Genomic DNA, 19561 nt, shown 5'->3' on the forward strand with positions numbered 1-19561 from the left:
CTGTTGTACATGTGATAGTTGATAGTGTATGTATGTCAGTGCTACTTTCTCCATTTGTCCCACTGTGTCCACAAGTCCGTTCTCTTCATCTACATCTCCATTCCTTCCCTGCTAATAGGTTCATCAATAGCAGTTTTCTAGATTCCATATATCTGTGTTAAAATATATTTGTTTTTCTCTTTCTGACATATTTCACTCTGTATAACAGGCTCTAGTTTCATTTGCCTCACCAGAACTGACACATTTATTCTTTTTCAAGGCTGAGTAATATTCTGTTGTATATATGTATCACATCTTCTTTATCCATTCTTGTGTAGATGGACATCTAGGTTGCTTCCGTGTCCTGGCAGTTGTAAATAGTGTTGCAGTGAACATTGGGGTGCATATGTCTTTTAGAATTGCAGTTTTCTCAGGGTGTATGCCCAGTGGTGGGATTGCTGGGTCATATGGTAGGTTTATTCCTAGTTTGTTTTTTTTTTTAAAGCACTCTCCATGCTATTCTTCATAATGGCTGTATCAGTTTACATTCCCACCAGTAGTGCAGAAGGGTTTCCTTTTCTCCACATCCTCTCCAGTATTTATTGCAGATTTTTTGATAGTGGTCATTCTGACTGGTGTGAGGTGATAGCTCATTGTAGCTTTTGATTTGCACTTCTCTAATAATCTCTAGTAATTAGTAATGTTGAGCATCTTTTCATGCCCCTGTTGTCCATTTGTATGTCTTCTTTGGAGAAATGTCTGTTTTCGTCTTTTGCCTATTTTTTGATTAGGTTGTTTGTTTTTCATGAGCTATTTATATATTTTGGGAAGTTAAGCCCTTTTTGGTCACATCATCTGCAAATAATTTCTCCCAGTTCATAGATTGTCTTTGTTTGGCTGATGGTTTCTTTAGCTGTGCAAAAGCTTGTTAGTTGGATTAGGTCTCATTGGTTTATTTTTTATTTTTATTTTTTGCTTTTATTTCTGTTGCTTTGAGAGACTGACCTAAGAAAACATTGGTATGATTTATGGCAGAGAATGTTCTGCTTATGTTTTCTTTTAGGAGTTTTATGGTGCCTCATCTTAATATTGGTGTTTGTTTTGCGTGGTCTTGGATTAATACTCTATTCACCTTCTCATCCCTAAAAGGTGGTGGGATTGGGGGTAGGTTTTATCTTAAGTATCTCCCTGGAGTACTTTGAGGGTTTGGAAATACCTTTCATAGTCAGCTGCTAAAACTTTCATGAGCCTCTTGTTAGGGATTTGCTGTTTTTTTATACTCATCAAGTTTTAAGTATTTAGCCATTTTATATTTCTGGCTATAATTTGAAGCTAGTTAATTTTCATATGAATTATCATAATCTTCTTAGCTGTGTTTACCTTAAGACAAAGCTTCATCTTAAAACTTCTAAGTATGTCGTTCTTTCTGTTTCTGTCTCTTTTGGTACCCTATAATCTTGATTGAGGGAGGGGTCAGATTTTAAAATTGTTTTCCTCTATTGTCTTTTTTGGGGGCCAAAATTTGTTTTCTTAAAAATTAATGAAAATCTTTGAAATCATTTTGTAATAACAGTGATAGAGAAGTTTCCATATTACAGATATAATCCAGCTGAAAAAGGATATACTAATATATATATAAGCTATTGTAAAATATACTTTGGGGGGAACATATGAACATTAGGTGTTCAATGTAAATGAACATCTTATATTTCCAGGTGAGGAAATTACTGATTGCTAGCACATTATTTAATTGGGCCCATGAAATGATTACAGGATTGGGCTTGTTAGGCCATAAATGAGGATTAAGTACAATATTGAAGGCAGTATTTTAAATGCCATCTTATGGTGTAAATCTTTAAGTTGGGAAAGCAGTTTCTTTTTTATCTAATTTGCCAAAATTAGTTTCTCCAGAATTAATTTTCTCAGTAATTAGTGAGCCAGTCGTAGTACTGGATTATTTAACATTAGCTCTTTTGGTACTTTGTATATTGGTTCTGGGTTTTTCTTCTGGTATGTGTGCGTGTGTTTAGTTATCTGTTTTATATATAGTGGTGTATATTTGTCAAGAAGAAAAAGGAACCCTTCTACCTTGTTGGTGGGAATGTAAATTGGTACAGTCACTGTGGAGAACAGTATGGAGCTTCCCTAAAAAACTAAAAACAGAGCTCCCATAAGATCTTATCTATCTCACTCCTGAGCATATACCCAGAGAAAACCACAGTTTGAAAAGATCCCTGCACGCCAGTGTTCATTGAAGCACTGCCAGCACTAGCCAGGGCATTGTAATAGCCAGAGCAGCAATAGATAGAGCATTGTGATGGCAATAGCCAGGAAGCATCCTGGATGCTCATCGACACAGGAGTGGATAAAGATGTGCATATATAACTGTTTTTCTCTATGATCAATAAAATTTTTCCTGTTTCTTTCAGGGCTTGGGCCACTCGTTTCTCCCTTGTTAATTATGTGGTAGAGAAAAATGTGACATAGACATGATGAGATAGCAGCAGTGGACAGAAGAGTGTGATTATATGATCTGGATTGAAATGATAATAGTTTTTAAAATGTCATTCTCTAAGTAGGGTCTGGCAGGAAAACGATATAGAGACATACTTGAGCAAAATGATTTGCAAAGATTTTGTAGGGATTACAGAGATTCCTAAAATATGTTTAAAAGGAAAAAGCTGTTTTGTATACATACAAAAATTTAATCAGTAAGACCAAAAAAAGTTGGAGGAGAAAAAAAGTCCCATGTTTTAAGATAGCTGTCTCTGTAAATTAAATTATGCCAGTAATCGGTTGTGTATTCCAGATAACTGTATATTTTCTGAATTCCATATCTTGTCTGCCTCCTCTTTTTTTTTTTTTTTTTTTACTTAGTGCCACATTCTAGTTCTTCAATACTCATTTATTCGGAAACTTCTTTTTAGATCTGATCTAATCCATTTAACGCCATACCAATGTTAGCTTTCATAGGAATATAACTAACACCTGGATGCTCTGGCTGGAGCAGCTGCTCTGTAACCTAAGGTGTTCTCGGGAGCAGCTTTTCCTTCCTCTCCCTGGCTGAGTCCTGACATATCTAGATCTGTTACTAAAACCTGTGTCATATGATGTTTTGTAATGTGATTCATCAATCCAGTAAACATGTTTTGAGCCCTTGCCTTGTGCAGTTTCTAAACACTGAGAAAACATGAGTAAAACATTGTTTCTACTTTTTCAGAGCCGACAGTATAATGGAGGAAACAGATCAGTGTAAATAATTAGCAGAGAATGAAATGAGTGCTAATAGCAGTATGGATAAAGTGCTGTGGAAGCTCTGAGGATGTGCTTCATCATGCATAGTGTGGGCCAGAGGTAGCTTCTTAATGAAGAATAGTTTGAATTTACTAGATAAATAGGGAGGACTTTGCTTGCAAAGAGAATGACATATATATATGAGGGTGAGAAAGAAAATACCCTGGAGAAATGCACTTCTTTGAGGTATAGGGTTTTTGTTTCTTTTTAAAATTAAGACTGGAATATCAATACAAACTTGACCTTGCCAAGATATGGGGTTTAGACTTTTTTCCTAAGCTACTGAAATTATTGAAAGATTTTCAGCATTAGGGAGAAGGAAATGCCAACCCACCCCAGCATTCTTGCTTGGAAAATCCCATAGACAGAGAATCCTGACAGGCTACAGTCTTTGGGGTCACAAAGAGTCGGACATGACTGCGTGACTAACACTTTAAACATTAAAATGATTAGATCATTTGAAAGATCACTTCGGCAGTAGTGGAGAATGATTTGAAGCAAACAAAATTGGAATGAGGGAGATCAATTTAGGCAGGAGCTAAGCATCTGAAATATAGTGGCAGTGGAATTGGAGAGGAAGGAATGAGTTTAAGACCCTTGACGGTAGTGGAATTCCCTTGACTGTGAGGAAGGACTCACTGGGACAAGTCAGTGATTACGTGGATTTCTAGCTTCGGTGTCCAGGAAAATAAAGGTATTCTGACTGAGCAAATGCTGAGGAGGTGGAACTCTGTGATTGTACCAAGCAACAATAATTGCATGGGTTTCTTAAGACAGTTTTAGAGGATGTTAAAGATAGGAAAATGGAAATATTTAACATACTTGGGATTATGCAGGTAGAACACCTTTGTTTTAGATTTATTAACTTTTAATGCCTTTTCATTTTATTTTTAATTGGAGGATAATTGCTTTACAATGTGTTGGTTTCTGCCATACAACAACATGAATTAGTCATCAGCGTAGGTTCATTAACTTTTGATTTAGATACATGTTCAGTTTTCTTTGCTGATGAAGTCAAATTGTAATGAATTTTAAATTGTTCTGTTTGAAATTTGTGAAATCATTTTAAAATTCTAATTATGAATTAATTAGAAATGAAAATGGTTGACTTTACATTGAAAAATAATGAAGAAACTTCTCTTTCGTGTGCCTTGAATCTAAAAAGCCATTAAATTGAGAATTACTTTCCTTTATCGAAACAGTTGTACCCAACATTTGAATTCATATTTTTCTCATTACTGATCTAAGAACAATAACATAGGAAAAAGAAACGTGTGCGTGACTCAGTGCAGAATGTTGCCTTAGTAGCACAGAACAAGCTGAAGAGAGTATTGGTACACGTGATGAAAATGGTACACGGTAGAGCAGGTGGAAAGTGATCCTGGTGAAGGACAGACAAGAGCAACCAGGAGATGGCTACTGGCTCTGGCCTAAAGTTCTATTTTTCTCTCTTGTACATATTGAAACATTAGTTTCTTTTAGCTAAAACATCATTTGACAATATGAGTTAGTATTTTTTTCATGGTGAAAAATGAGAAATTTATAAAGTTTAATTTTAGTACTTCCCCCTCCCTTTTTTTTTTTAGATCGTATAATGAAAAAAACAGAAGAGCCTGAATCACACCTGGAGTCTGAAATTAAAAGGAAAGTTGCACAGAAACGTCACAGTAGTACATATCAGTCTACCCCACCTTCTCCGTCTCCTGCTTCCAAAAAATGTTTAACTGATTTAGAGGTGGGTAGAGAAATTATTTTTTGCTGCTAATCAGTTGGTATTTTTATTAATACTATTTTTAGTACTTATTAAATTCTGGTGATCTTTTCAAATAGGACTGCAAGAGAACTAGAAAAGGTTACTTTGGCAAACTTTTCTGCCTTCATTAGATCATTTTTCAATTGTCACAAATCCAGAATATATATCTTTTTGAAAAGACATATGAATACTTCCCTACACCATACTTCATATAATCGCTCTCAGTCAGAATTTTTTTTAAATAAAATTCTCATGTATAACCAGAGTACAACTGTCAAAAATGTTTAATTAACATGGATCCAGAATTATCATCTAATGCACAAACTCCATTCACATTTTCTCTAACCATGTCCTTTATGGAAACAGGATCCAGTTCAGGATCATGTTACACTGAGTTGTGGTGATCTTCAGTCTTCTTTAATCTGGAATAATTCCTTGATGTTCATTCCTTTGTCATTCGTAACCTTGATATTTGTAAGAAATATAGGCCACTTATTTTGTACCTCACGTTGAATTGGTCTGCAGGTTCTTCATGATGTATGTATTTTTCAAGATTCCTCAGAGGTGATGCTATGATCTTATTGCATCATATCAGGAGGTATATAATGTTGATTTTGACATTATTGCTGATACTCACTTTTATCTTGTTTAAGATGTACTCTTCTAGATTTTTCCAGGTATTTTATTTTTCTCTTTTTATTATTTATTTATTTTTTGTTTCATATATGATATACATGTTTCAATGCCATTCTTCCAAATCATCCCACCCTCTCCCTCTCCCACAGAGTCCAAAAGACTGTTCTATACATCTGTGTCTCTTTTGCTGTCTCATTTTCCAGGTATTTTAGTAGGTGTTTTTAATGGGTATTTCTGTGTACTCAGTTACTCATTACATGTCTGACTCTGTGACTCTCTGGACTGTAGCCTGCCAGGCTTCTCAGTCCATGGAATTTTCCAGGCAGAAATATTGGAGCAAGTTGCCATTTCCTACTCTAGGGAATCTTTCCGACCCAGGGATCTAACTTAAATCTCCTGCACTGGCAAGCAGATTCTTTACCACTGAGCCACCTGGGAGTTCCCTAGTGTTTCTATACTTATTTGTTAATAAGAATTTTTTCTTATCTCACATTTACCATAGTTTCTGTTTTTATCAGCATGGAGACATAGATTCTTATTTTTCTCAGAAAGGTTATTCTCCACAGCTGAGCAATTTGAGCAGTTTGATGCTCAAATTGCCCTAGATTTGGCCCATGGAAAGTTCTTCAAGCTGGCTGTTTTCTTTTCGACGTATCCCCATCATTATTTGAGTACCTGCTTTCTGGTATAACCAGGTGGTCTAGATTTCTTTGTATTTCCCTGTATCAACTCTGTAGTCATGCATTTCTCCAAGGAATCATTGTTTGTATAAGTGAAAGGAATATATTTGGGCAGTAGTTGTGCTTGTTGCTACTGGGTGTCAAATTTGTAGGCCCTCTCAGCAGACTGAACTAGGAATATTTGTGTATATATGTGTTAATATTTAGTATATATTAAAATTCATGAGTGTACGTTAATAACTCCAATTCTAGTCCAACACCACAGTGTTTATTTTAGCCTTTTGTGCTTTGCATGTTTTTGTAACTTGCTTTTCTGACTGCGAAACCTCTCTGCCATTATCTCCAGTGTGTTTGCTCAGTTGAGTTTTCTGTGGCCAGTCTTCTGGCACACAAGCCTAAGGTTGGCTTGGGCTCTGCTGTCGTCACCCACACTGCTTAGCCCTTTGCTGGACCCCTGGAAAGGAGGAGAAAAGAAGAAAGCTGCTTCCCCCACACACACCTTCCTTCCTTAGGCATGCCCGCTAAAAGCCTCAGAATTTTTTTTTAACATTGAAAATATATTTTCTTTCTTTTTACTCTTAACTTCTGTGCCACTTATTCTTTTCTTAGTGGAGATAAAGAATAGATTGTAGCCATCCTCTATGTAATTTTAAATTTTTTAACAAGATGAGTGGTTTTTCTTTCCATGTATAGTCTGTGAAATTTCACATTACATACTGCTTGTAAGAAAATGAAGTCTTTGGTATTTAATGAGATTATAACAGGTTCAGAATATTTAACAAAACATGAAATTGTCTCAGTGGTGTCTCATCAAAGACACGCTTATTCTTATTAATAAGTATACAGGTTATTATTAATGTGTATAGACTGGCAGATAATATGTGATAATGCGATTTGGATTTATTTTAAAGTGTTCCATTGACCAAAGAGGGGGGAAATGACACTTTAATTAATCTTTGTTTTCTGAAGGAATTTATATTTAACATAAAACTGTTAAGAAAATTTGCTACTTTACTAAAAATAATTGAATATTGAGATTCTAGTTTTTTGATCACTAGGTTGATAAAATTCTTAATCTCTAGTTTTTATCATGAACAGTGTAATACCATGTTTGGTTAAGCTGATCTGCATTTTGTTCCTAATTGCTGCAAACAGTTCTAAGATACCTATTTCTTAGCCTGTGGATGGCATATGATAATAGCTCATGATATAGTTCCTTCTATATTTTAATATTAAAATTTTTAATAGTAGGGAAGTGCTTTTTCTGTTTCAGTATCAATTTTATAAAAGCAAATATGTGAAAGTATTGTTTTTCCATAGGGTTCTTTTTATTGAAATGTACCCTTTATTATAGACACTAAAGCATTGGAGCCAGTCTGAACCCAGCTTGATGATATCCTGGATTCTTCTTAATAAAAGACAGAATTAGCTTACATAGCGCTGACTCCCACTGTGAGAAATGAGGGTCTAGTTTTCACGTAAATGGATGTGTTTAAAACCTAGCTAGATGTGGAGATCTATGCTCATCATGAAAATGAGGGGGTTTAGATTTTTTTTTTTTAAGAGGTTTAGATATTTCATCATCGGGTAGTATGTAGGTAGGGACTGCTCCTTTGTATCTAACCAGTTGTTCACATAAATTACATATGCATTCAAAATAGCATAATTGAATTCTTTATGTCTTGGCAGAGGGGAAAAAAAAAAGTACAATCTACATATGCCAAGCTGAAGTTCTACCTATTAAGTTTAATTTTGCCCTGGTTGGTTTTTATTCCTTTGCGTTATCTGGGTAACAAATTTCATCCCTTTTTGTTGTCTGGGGTAGACCCTCAAATAGGTAACATGGTATCTTAGAACAGCTTTGTCATGGTCAGTTGGGCAAAGTTAGCAATTTCTCTGTCAGTTTTTTTCATCTTTACAGCAAACAGGTAAGTCTAGAGTAGTGGTCTTTATAGGCCTTTTTTGTTTGTGTACATATTTTTGAGTCATAAATTTACCTAAAGTAAAAATGCATAGAACTTAAGCATTCAGTTTGGTGAATTTTGAAATGTAATTCTATATATTTAATCATATATAGTTGCCACCTATCTGTTGGTCCTGCAACTAGTTGATGTCTTCTGTCACCTATAAGAATTTTACATGATTATATTATCCTCTTATGTATTCTTAAGTTGACATTTAGCATTTTTCATCCTGAATTTAAAAGGTCACACAGGATGTAATAGTTGACACAGTTAAAAAGGAGTTACCTTTTAAAATAGAATATTTAGATCAGTCTCCTCATATATGGATCTGGGGACATCCAAATTAATAATATACACTTGTTAATAGTATATAATTATTAAAGCCATATATTTTATACAAAGTTTGATGAATAGTTTGATGTAAAAGCAAAATTATTGGAGGTGCATCTTTTAATTAGAGACAGACTATCTTTCTCAATTATTTTATATGTCCATGGATGAATATTATGTTACATATTGAAACTGGATTCAGCATTTATTCATGTTTTCCTTATAGATGTAGGTGCTGAAGAACCTTGTTCACATAAATAGGTACATGGGTATGGAAAGAGCTTTATTACAGTAATATCACCAAATACCTTGAACTCCTTCTACATTATAGGCTTCAAAATCATGATACTCTACTGTCAAAAAAACTTTTTTAATGGTATCATAATTGTAAGAGGCCTAGATTGGGCCTTCCTTGAACTATTTTTTGTAGCGCTGATAATTTAGAAATAAATTACCTTGTAAAAGATTGTCTTAACAAGAACTTAGAATCAATTCATTTTTCCAGCATGTAACATTATCTTTCTGTTTGGTTTGGTGATTTTTATACCCTAGGGCCATGTACCATTTTAATATTTCAAATGGAAGTTGGATTTAGCATTCTTTTTTTTTTTTTTTTTTAAGTATGAACATTTGTGGCAGGTGATACTTTGACATAAGCATAATAGGACCAGTTTTTTGAAGGGTTATATGTATAACTTGAACATCTAAATATTGATTTACCTTAAGATTATTTATGCCCTGTATGCCTTAGAAAATCTTTATGTAGCCCTTGAGGAATATACATACTCTGATTTGAAGACTGCTGGACTAGATCGTTTCAGAAATTCCTTCCAGTGTTGTGATGCTAAATCCCAAGTAACATTCAGGATTTTGTGGTAGCCATAGTGATGGTGATGAGAAATAGGAGATTAATTTTGAGATTATTGTTGTTGTTCCATGATGTTGAAATAAAATGCCAAAGTCTTTTTTTTTCCTTTCTTTCTTTTGGATTTTAAGGTTTCTAAACAGTGTGGATTTTGTCCAAAATGTGGGAAAGAAAAAGAAAATCAGACCAAATGCCAAAGTTGTGGTATTCCTTTTTCTAAGGATTTGCAGAGAAATTGCAGACAAACTGTAACCTTGAATGACTCTGCTGGATTTTCATTAAGAACATCAATTCATCAGAATTCTGGAGGACAGAAGTCACAAAACACAATATTACCAGCCAAGAAGTTTTATGGCAACAGTGTGGGAAAGATTCCAATTGATATTATTGTGAGTTGTGATGAGAGTGGACAGAATTATTTACATACTAATGGAAAAGTCATTCTATCTAGGGCAAAAGTAGCCAAAATCACAAACCTGAAAGAAAGGAAAACAAGCCTGTCAGACTTAAATGATCCAAGTAAGTATTTTACTCTCTTTAGTATTGCTTATATGGGTCTAATATTTTTCACATATATTTTTAATGTGAGCATGAGCATATTTCTGAAGTGTAGTTTTAAAAGATTTTTTGTATTGTTACATGACATGCTTTTTGGGTAGATTATTAAAACTGCCCATGTAATTGAAAAATAATAACTGACTTAGACTTTGTTCTTACCCTATCCATTTTAAGTAGTTTTTTAAAAAAAGAGCATAGATCTTGGCCCTAGTCTTAGGTCAGTTGCCAGTTAGGATCAACTTTCTAACTTTGACCCAGTTACTTTAATCTCTCTGATCTCTAAGTGGATATATTTCCTGCCTGATAGTGTTATTGAGGGAGTAAATTTAAAAATAACATGAAGTGCCTGGCATAGCTCAATAAAGCATTTGACAAAAGAAAGGACTCTGAAGATTCACTCCCTTACTACTGTTGTTCCTCCTCTAAATCCTTTTCCTGTCTTTAGTAACATGTACATATGTGTGTGTATATGAAATACAGTCCTTTTTGTAAGAAATAGCATAAGATTGGAAACAGTCATAGACTGATTAAATAAACTTTAGTGTAGGTAGCTGGAAAGGGGGGGAAACTTAATATTGTATAGAATGATTTTTAAGCTATTTTATCAAATGAATTAAAGCAAGGTGCAGATCAGAGTTTATAGTACGCTACTCTTTATTTGTGATGGGTAGGAAAATTTATATACCTTGTTGGTGGCTTGAATGCACAGAATTATCTCAAATTAATTTAAATTAAAATAATATTGTGGCTGCACATCCTTAATGTTTAAATAAAACTCCAGAGAAGTCCTAACTGGATTCAGTAATTTTATTAATAATAATATTGCTGTTTTTAAATACATATTGATAAAAACAAGCCAGCAATTATATTACTGTCTCCAGAAACCAAGATGTTCAGTATTGGAGAAAAGGAATACAAAAGCAAAATCAAAGAAGTAAAAATAACTAAATTTGAATTTGAATTGAAGATAATACTGGAACTTATTCTATATCAATATTTTCTATTGAACAGAAAGTATCTCTTAGCTTTACCCATGAAATATGCCTGGAAACAGTAAGCAAACATTGTATAAAAACAACTTTAGTTCCCATATCCCATATCTGTGTTTCTAATACCATTTTCCACTAAAAATAATCAGAGCTCTTCAGAGAAATGGCTGACTCTAGGTCTGGAACACAACTGTATGAGATAAATCTCAATCACTGAGTTGTATCAGGAAGCGTGGAAACAGTCACAAATAGCTAAGGTCATGTCAGAAGCACACAGCTAAAATGAAAAGGCTTCACTCTGTAACCAAGACTGAATCTGCTTGGGCCACAAAAGGAACCATAACTACTATGTATTGAAATATGTTAAATATATCACAGTTAGTTCATAATGGTACCCGCCTACTCTCTCACAGAGAGAAAAGCTCCACCTTATAAAAGGGATAAAATCAAGAAGTTTTTCAACCTCAAAAATGTACCAAGTCCTATTTTAATTCAAAGTGAGAAACCTTAACCTTTACCAGTATATTAGCTTATTTTCCGAAAGAGCTTGATTTGCAAAGGAATTTCTGTATGATAGCTGTCAAGCCAAAACTCTGTTATGATGTTATGAGGATGTCTATATTGAATATGAATATTTTATGACACATTTTAGTGTTATACCAATGCAATATTAAATATGTTAATATCATTTGAATATTTCCTAATGGTGAGGTTGTTATGTAAAATTTTACCGTAAGATATAAGTAGAACTCTAAAACTTAATAGGCAATTACTGGGTATTATTCTGAGCCAGACTTCCATGCTGGAAACTCAGCTTGCTGAGATTTCCAGGATGAGGGGAACTGGAAGTTAGTAAGACTGAGTTAGTAAGTAAAAAAACAAAGTGAATCTATGTGATTTTGAGGTGCCTTAAGCAGTTTACTATGAATTAAAACCATAAAGCCTAATTTTGTTTCCCTCCCCTCCAGAAAAATTAAAAACCATGTTTCTCAGTAATGTATATAGAAAAAAATTTTCTGTTTTAAGATATTTATTACATGCTTATTGGTCCTGCTTATAAAAGTTTATATACTAACCACTTTAGTTCGGTTTTTACAATCCTGTGAGGTAGTTACTAATGCAACCCTATTCTATAAATGAGGCAATCTATGCTTAAGGCTTCTCATTGTTATGTACATATAGGCTGTTGGAGTTTAGATTTTTTTTTTAAGTGATTTTTGTGGTTTCAAAGTCTCTTTTGTTTACTTTATCATTCTTAAATTTGTGTTCCTATTAAAATGATTTATTATTATGAAGCTTTTGTTCTGTCCATGGTGGTCAAATAATAAAATGTACAGTGTGTCAAGTAGTGGTAAGTTCTGTGTAGAAAAGTGAAGCAGTTCTGGGAAATAGAGAGTGACAAGTGTCACAGTGAAGAAGCTTGCAGTTTTAGATCGTAGAATTTTAGATAGGTAGGTGGAAAAGTTACTTGATAAAGAAATTTTGAACACTGCCTAGAATGAGGTGAGAAAGAAGATAGCCTGATTTCTATGGGAACAAGTTTGGAATGTAAATGCAAAGACTAGTATTAGTCCGCTTAGCTTGCCATAACAGAATACCACAGACTGAGTGGGCTTAAATTTATTGTCTTACAGTTCTGCATGCTGGAAGTCCAAGATTAAGGTGCCATCAGAATTGGTGTCAGGTGGAGGCCTCTCTTCCAGGCTTGCAGACAGCCACCTTCTTAATGTGTCTTTACATGCCCTTCCTTTTGTGCTCACAGAGAGGGAGAGAGATCTCTGGCATCTCTTTTTCCTGTGACACCAGTCCTATCAGATTGAGGCTTCACCTTTAAGACCATGTAACCTTTATTGTCTCTCTACATGCCCTATTTCCACATATAGCCACTTTGGGGATTAGGGCTTCAGTATATGGATTTAAAAGGGACAGAATTTAGTGCAAAGCAGACTCTGATGCAGAATCTTAGGTATATACTTACATAGAATATGTTCCATGTTTTGTAGAGAATTAAAGCAGTTATAAGAACAGCTCTTTAACTATTATCATCTTTGCATACTCTCTCCCTGTTTGCTTTGTAATTATGGTGACATTGAGTACAACCCTCATTTACCTTAAATTAATAAAACAAGAACTATGTAGTACAGTTCTATCTGTTGCAGCATTGGAGCTTTAAAATAAGTTTCTGATAGAGCAAGATGTAGAAGTTTTAATGTTCCTGAAGCACAAAAAAATGACTGTAGATTGAACACTAGGCTTCCTGTTGAATATGTGCTTCTGTGTAGCTCTTCATAAACAATATAAGCAGTTATGAAGTTTTCTAAAGCTTTTATACATCAGGTACTGTGCTAATAAATCTTTTGTACATTAAATCATTTGTTCCTAAGACTTTGTTGTCCCCTATATCACAGAGGAGAAACTGAGGCAAATGACTAGTAAGTGGCAAGACTCTAACTTTCCAGTGTGTGTAAACTGACTTGAAAACTAGGGTCTTGAGCCTTCTAATCTGGCCTGTCACATTTTCTGTTAATAAAAATATCACTTCTGAAAAACATTTGAGACTGGATAGCAAAATTAAAAAGATGAATGGTGTGATGCTGGGGGTGATTCCTCTCTGGGACTTGTTATATGACTCATAAATAATAACTAAGCATTTATGTTTATGATATATGATAGGGGAAAACAGAATTGCTCCTGCAAGTTTTTACATTCTTCAACACATGACTTTCTTTACCAGATAGTATTTTGGACACTGGAAATATAGCAGTAAATAAAAGTGATATTCTTGTTCTTTATACTTTATTTTAGTGGGGAGAAACAAATGAGTAAGTGTACATCCACAGCAAAAGACAACAGAAATTTAAATTAGTCGATGTGAATAAGCAAGTACCTATGTGCTTACTTTAGATTGGGTAGTTAATCAAAAAGTGGTATTTAAACCAATTATTTGATGACAAAAGTGCAAAAGTGTTAAGAGAATTACAGTTAGATAGAAACAAGCTGGAGGAAAAAATGAAGTAGTATGAGAAAGTAGCCTGGGTCCAAATTGCATACATCTATGAACCAGAGTAAGGAGTTTGGATTTTGACTCAAGTGCAGTATGCTGGCTCTGCAGAATTTGATAGAGAGATGAGTTTGAAAAGATTCACTAATAAGTACGTGGTATAAGAGCAAATTACCTTCATGTAATGTCTTACCCATGTTCATTTACTCAACAAGATTTACTGCATATTAGGCATTGGTCCAATAATTGTGGCTCAGCTGGTAAAACATTCACCTGCAATGCAGGAGACCTGGGTTTGGTCCCTGGGTTGGGAAGATCCCCTAGAGAAGGGAAAGGCTACCCACTCCAATATTCTGGCCTAGAGAATGCCATGAACTGTATAGTCCGTGGGGTCACAAAGAATCAGACACTACTGAGTGACTTTCACTTTCAGGCACTGGTTCAAGTTCTCTCAAAGACTAGTAATGATATTAGTGATTTCTTGTGTGAGATAAAAATTATTTGATCACATGCAGTCTTACAGACTTTTAAAATGCATGCTATTTTATGAATAATTTGTATGCAAATTCTCTTCATACCTAAGACTTTCTGAAACTCTGAAATAGACCTAATGATAAACATGTAAATGTAACTTGTCTATGTTTCTGTGTGGGTGATTGTGATGAGTTGTAGAGTTAATTTTACATTTGTATGTTATATAAAAAATGCCAGTTTAATTGCTCTACAAATTTAACTTTTCTTCAAATAGAATGGATTGTATCTTCATTTTTATTAATCTCAGATCAGGAGATCCAAAGCAGATTTGGTATATTTCCAACTTTTGTCATGGACTTACATTTTTAACTGACAAGAATGAAATAACTGAAGTACTTAACACTTTCTTTATAGTCATTTTGTCCAGTGATGATGATGATGACGATGACGACAATGACAGGATTAACAGAAGAGAAAGCATCTCTCCGCAACCTGCTGATTCAGCATGTTCTTCCCCAGCTCCATCCACTGGAAAAGTAGAAGCAGCTCTAAATGAAAACACTTGTAGAATAGAGCATGAACTAAGAAGCATTCCAGCAGATTCAGAATTACATACAGTTACATTGCCAAGAAAGGCAAGAATGAAAGACCAGGTACTTTTCACATTTATTAACGTTTATTCAGATTTCTTCTTTGATATGTAAATATTTGGGGGGGAGGATAATTTGGTGGTATCAATAGAAAAAAATGAATTATTCATTAAGTAGAACTTAAAATAACACTGGGAAGATTATTGAAAGAACATTAAAGCATACAGAAAAATATATTTTAAATAAAGGCTTAAAGTGTAAAAATTCAACAAAAAGAAACATCAACCTTTAGTAAGCAAAATATAAGTGTAAAGCGCATATATTTGTATAATCTAGTAGACAGTAAGAGATCATTTTAACTTGGGTATATTTTATTAATAGCATAATATGGTTATAGTATATTTTATGTTTTACTGTAAAATCTTAAAAATATTCAGATGACAAAAGAAATTCTGTCAATCAACAGTAGGTCTAGAAAGGAGTATTTGTAATGCAGGTAAACTATGCTGATGTCTATAATAAACCAAGAACTTTTAAAAGTTAGAAGGAAAAAGAAAATTTTAAAAAGATAGGAATAGACCAAAAGAAGGGAAATTCAGATAATAAAACTTTATAGGAAAAGTACATGTCAAAGAAGATAAAATATAACCATATACTTAACAAACTTTCACAATTGATGCAAAATCAGTTAACACATACATTGGCAAAAATCCAAGGTAAAGGGTACTTTCCTTATATGTTGATGAAAAGAGGGTAAGCTGTGGCCTTTTGGAAAAAGAGTAGAAGCATCTACTGAAATATTTAAAATATATACTGAATGACCAAGTAATTCATTCCCTAGACTCAAAGGAATCTTTAACCTCCAGTGCTTTGATTATATATACAAATATAATTATTAGCAAACAATCATTTTAATGATTGATATAGAAATTACGTAGGGACTTCCTTGGAGGTTCAGAGGTTAAAGCATCTGCCTGCAATGTGGGAGACCTGGGTTCGATCCCTCGGTTAGGAAGATCCCCTGGAGAAGGAAATGGCAACCCACTCCAGTATTCTTGCCTGGAGAATCCCTTGGAGGGAGGAGCCTGGTAGACTACTCCACAGGGTCGCAAAAAGTCAGACACGACAGAAACTTCACTTTCACTTTCACAGAAATTACAGAAACTTCACTTTCACTTTCATAGAAATTACTGAAGAAACTATAGTATATATGTACCGTGGATTATTACTCAGCCACTGTCAATGAAAATTGGAACTGTATCAATGGCTTAGGATTTTCTACATGGCACTGTTTAGTGAGAATACTGAGATGCAGAAATTATGTGCATATTTTCTTATTTTTGTAAAAAGAACCTAAAAAATAAATTTGTATGTTAAAAAGTTGTATGTACATATGTCAGGAATTCGTACATATGTCAGGAATTCGTACATATGTCAGGAATTCGGAAAGTTGTAGATTAAAATATGGAAACATACATATTTGATTGTTAAGATGGGATCAGTAAGAAATGAAAAACCAAAAGTAACTATAATAATAGAAAAAATATAGGTTGATAGTTCGGTGTAATCTTAGGAAATGCCTTTCCAAACATTTCGGCACAAGCAAAAGTAATAAATGAAGAGATGAATATATTTGTTTCAGTGGAAAGTACAATGCAGTGAACCAAAACACCATCCACAGAATTTAATAGGTAATGCAAATGGGAAAAATAGTGAAATATGTGACAGAGGATAAGTTGGTCCTTTACATAGTTTTGATTTGTTAAAAATCAAAAAATAGAAGCAACTATAGAAAAATGAATAAAGGATATAAATAAGAGGAGTTTTTTTTTTTTTTTAGAGTAAGGTACAAAAAAAGAAATATATTTTTAAGTGTTAGATTGCTGGAAATTACCTAACTTAACTATTGAGCTAAGTAAAATCTCATTTGAAGAAATAATTCTAAAACTAAAAAAAGTTTTAAACCTCTCTAATAGATATCTGTTAATAACCTGGGAAAATATTCATTTAAATCAAGATCTTGTTTTATTTTTTTTTTGATGATAAAGATTTTGACATCTTTACTTTTAATTAGATTTAATTTGAATATATACTTATAAAGACACTTTTATATTATGATTAATTTGCATTTGGGAATGACTGAAATCTTAATTCAACAGATCAAGTCATTTAATAGTTTTTAATATATAAGGAAGCATCATTTTATAATGTAAATAGCAATTTTCCTAAATTATCAGTTTTCTGAAGAGCTGCTAATTTAATCCAAATACAGCAACTACTGCCACTCTTACTAGATAACTTTTATCCAGCCTTTTACCATGCATGAAGCGCCATGCTAAGCTACTTATGTGCATTAGCTCATTTGAGTAAATACTGTTACATTTTAGTTTAGGAAACTAAAATTTTTAGTTTAGAAGTTATTAATATAAGTTTTACAAGATCAGATCATTGAAAGGTAGTAAAACTGTTTTTTGAACCCAGCCTATCTGATTCCTAAAGGACCATTTCTCTGCTTAGCTGTTACTGGAGTTTCACCTAATAACTAGGTAAAGTGGAACAGGAAGAGTTTACCGTTACTGTTATAAAATCAGTAAATACTTACTCATGTAGCACTGTTGAAGTAAAATCAATTTTATGTTTTGATAATTACATTTCTTCTGTTGGGTCATCTTTGCTATGTCTACTTAGTTTGCAGTCTTGTTCTAATAACTTACTAAGTAAAAATGTTTTTCCTTTTTCAGTTTGGTAATTCTATTATCACCACACCTCTAAAACGTCGCAAAGTGATTTCTCAAGAAACTTTAGTTGATCCTGTATCTTTAAGCTGCCAAAGTTCCTCTGATACTGTAGTTTTAAACTGTCGAAGTATACGAGTAGGGACACTCTTCCGACTATTAATAGAACCTGTAATTGTAAGTACATACTATGCTCTTTACTACCAATTATAAGATTCAGAGTTTAATATATAATATTTTAAAATTTATAAGTTAAAATCTTTAATAGAACATTGCAATTATTTCAAGATTTCAAATTGCTTTAAGAATATGGACAATAATAGCTACTCACCATAAAAATTAGTGGGTAAAAACTTGGTCATGTGTATTCTGTTAAAAAATTTTTTTAAATTATAACATAATATTCAAAGTAGTGCTTAATCATTATAGGAAAGTGTTTATTCTCACTGAGTTGGAATTCACTCCAGTGTGTTACCGTTTTATTCTCATGTCAGCCCAATGCATGAAAACAGTATTTTGAGGAACTTTATGAGAAAAGGAAGAATTGAAAAGCTTTGGGGTCCGCATAAAAATGTCTTGTGACATAGTGACTCCTAGAAATAGATTATTGGACTTTGGTGGCCGCCCAAGAGGCATTGTGCTTTTGAACTAGTTCAGTGTCCAGAGAAGCCCAAGAACTTTCTTTCGTCCCTTTATCTTACCTATCATACCTGTCTCATTGTTATTCTGCTACCACCAGTCCAATTCAAATGTATATTTTCTGTTTAAGATTGTAACATAATCTCCTTAATCTGCCTTCGAAGTCATATTTTTTTTTCTTTCTGATGTATCCTATGCACTGTTGGTAGGTTAATCTTCCAGTAGCACTGTACTTATAAGGCTTCTTAACTTGGGTGTCCTTAATTCTGTTTCCAACTATTTTTAATGAATAGAGGCTGGCGTCATTCTTGGTATTATAAAGATCAGATGGACAAATGCAGTACATGAATCAGTTTTTCTGCCTTCTATAGGCAAAGTCCCAACAGCATGTCATTTAGGGTCTCTGTAGCAAAATCTTCCCCCAAAATCTATGATTGTTACTAATTTATCTTATTTTTTAGTTTTGTTTAGATTTTATCAAGATACAGCTAGAAGGTAAGCTGTTGTATGTCCTCCTGCTCACTAAAGCTTTGTTTACACTAAAACACTTTACTGGAATAAAAAACGTTATTTTTAGAGTTCACTAAGATAATTAGTTATTATATGCGTTGTAACAAAGGGCATTATACCTTAAGAGTGGAAATTTCATACTATAACATCACAGAAGCTATGTTTAAGTTTTTAAGTATTCTTCATTAGAATTCTCTTTCCATATGGGAAAAAATGTATTTAGATACTTCTTTAAGATCAAAGATTTTTCTTCATTTTCCCACTAAAGTTACCATGTACAACATATAATAAATATGTGGGGGCTTCCCTGATGGCTCAGATAGTAAAGAATCTGCCTGCAATGCAGGAGACCCAGGTTCGATCCCTGAGTCAAAAAGATCCCTTGGAGAAGGGAATGGCTACCCACTCCGCTATTCTTGCCTGGAAAATCCTTGGACAGGTTAGCGTGGCAGCCTATAGTCCATGGCGTTTTGGAGTCGGACACAATTGAGCAACTAACACTCTCACTTTCAGTTTTTCATAATAAATGTGTACTTTAAAATTGTAATTCCCTAGTTTCCTCCA

General features: G+C 33.7%; 1 protein-coding gene across 1 annotated transcript in view; it reads left to right on the plus strand.

Annotated features, from left to right (window-relative positions):
• SENP6 (SUMO specific peptidase 6) overlaps nt 1-19561 on the plus strand; it is a 127021-nt gene that overhangs the window by 76868 nt on the left and 30592 nt on the right. The window contains exons 8-12 of the mRNA XM_052645712.1: nt 4860-5008; nt 9633-10020; nt 14938-15176; nt 17855-18025; nt 18949-18982. Of these exons, the coding sequence (XP_052501672.1) occupies nt 4860-5008; nt 9633-10020; nt 14938-15176; nt 17855-18025; nt 18949-18982 (981 nt within the window). The remainder of the gene's footprint in view (nt 1-4859; nt 5009-9632; nt 10021-14937; nt 15177-17854; nt 18026-18948; nt 18983-19561) is intronic.

Source organism: Budorcas taxicolor, chromosome 9 (assembly GCF_023091745.1).
Source record: "Budorcas taxicolor isolate Tak-1 chromosome 9, Takin1.1, whole genome shotgun sequence".
Lineage (NCBI taxonomy): Eukaryota > Metazoa > Chordata > Mammalia > Artiodactyla > Bovidae > Budorcas > Budorcas taxicolor.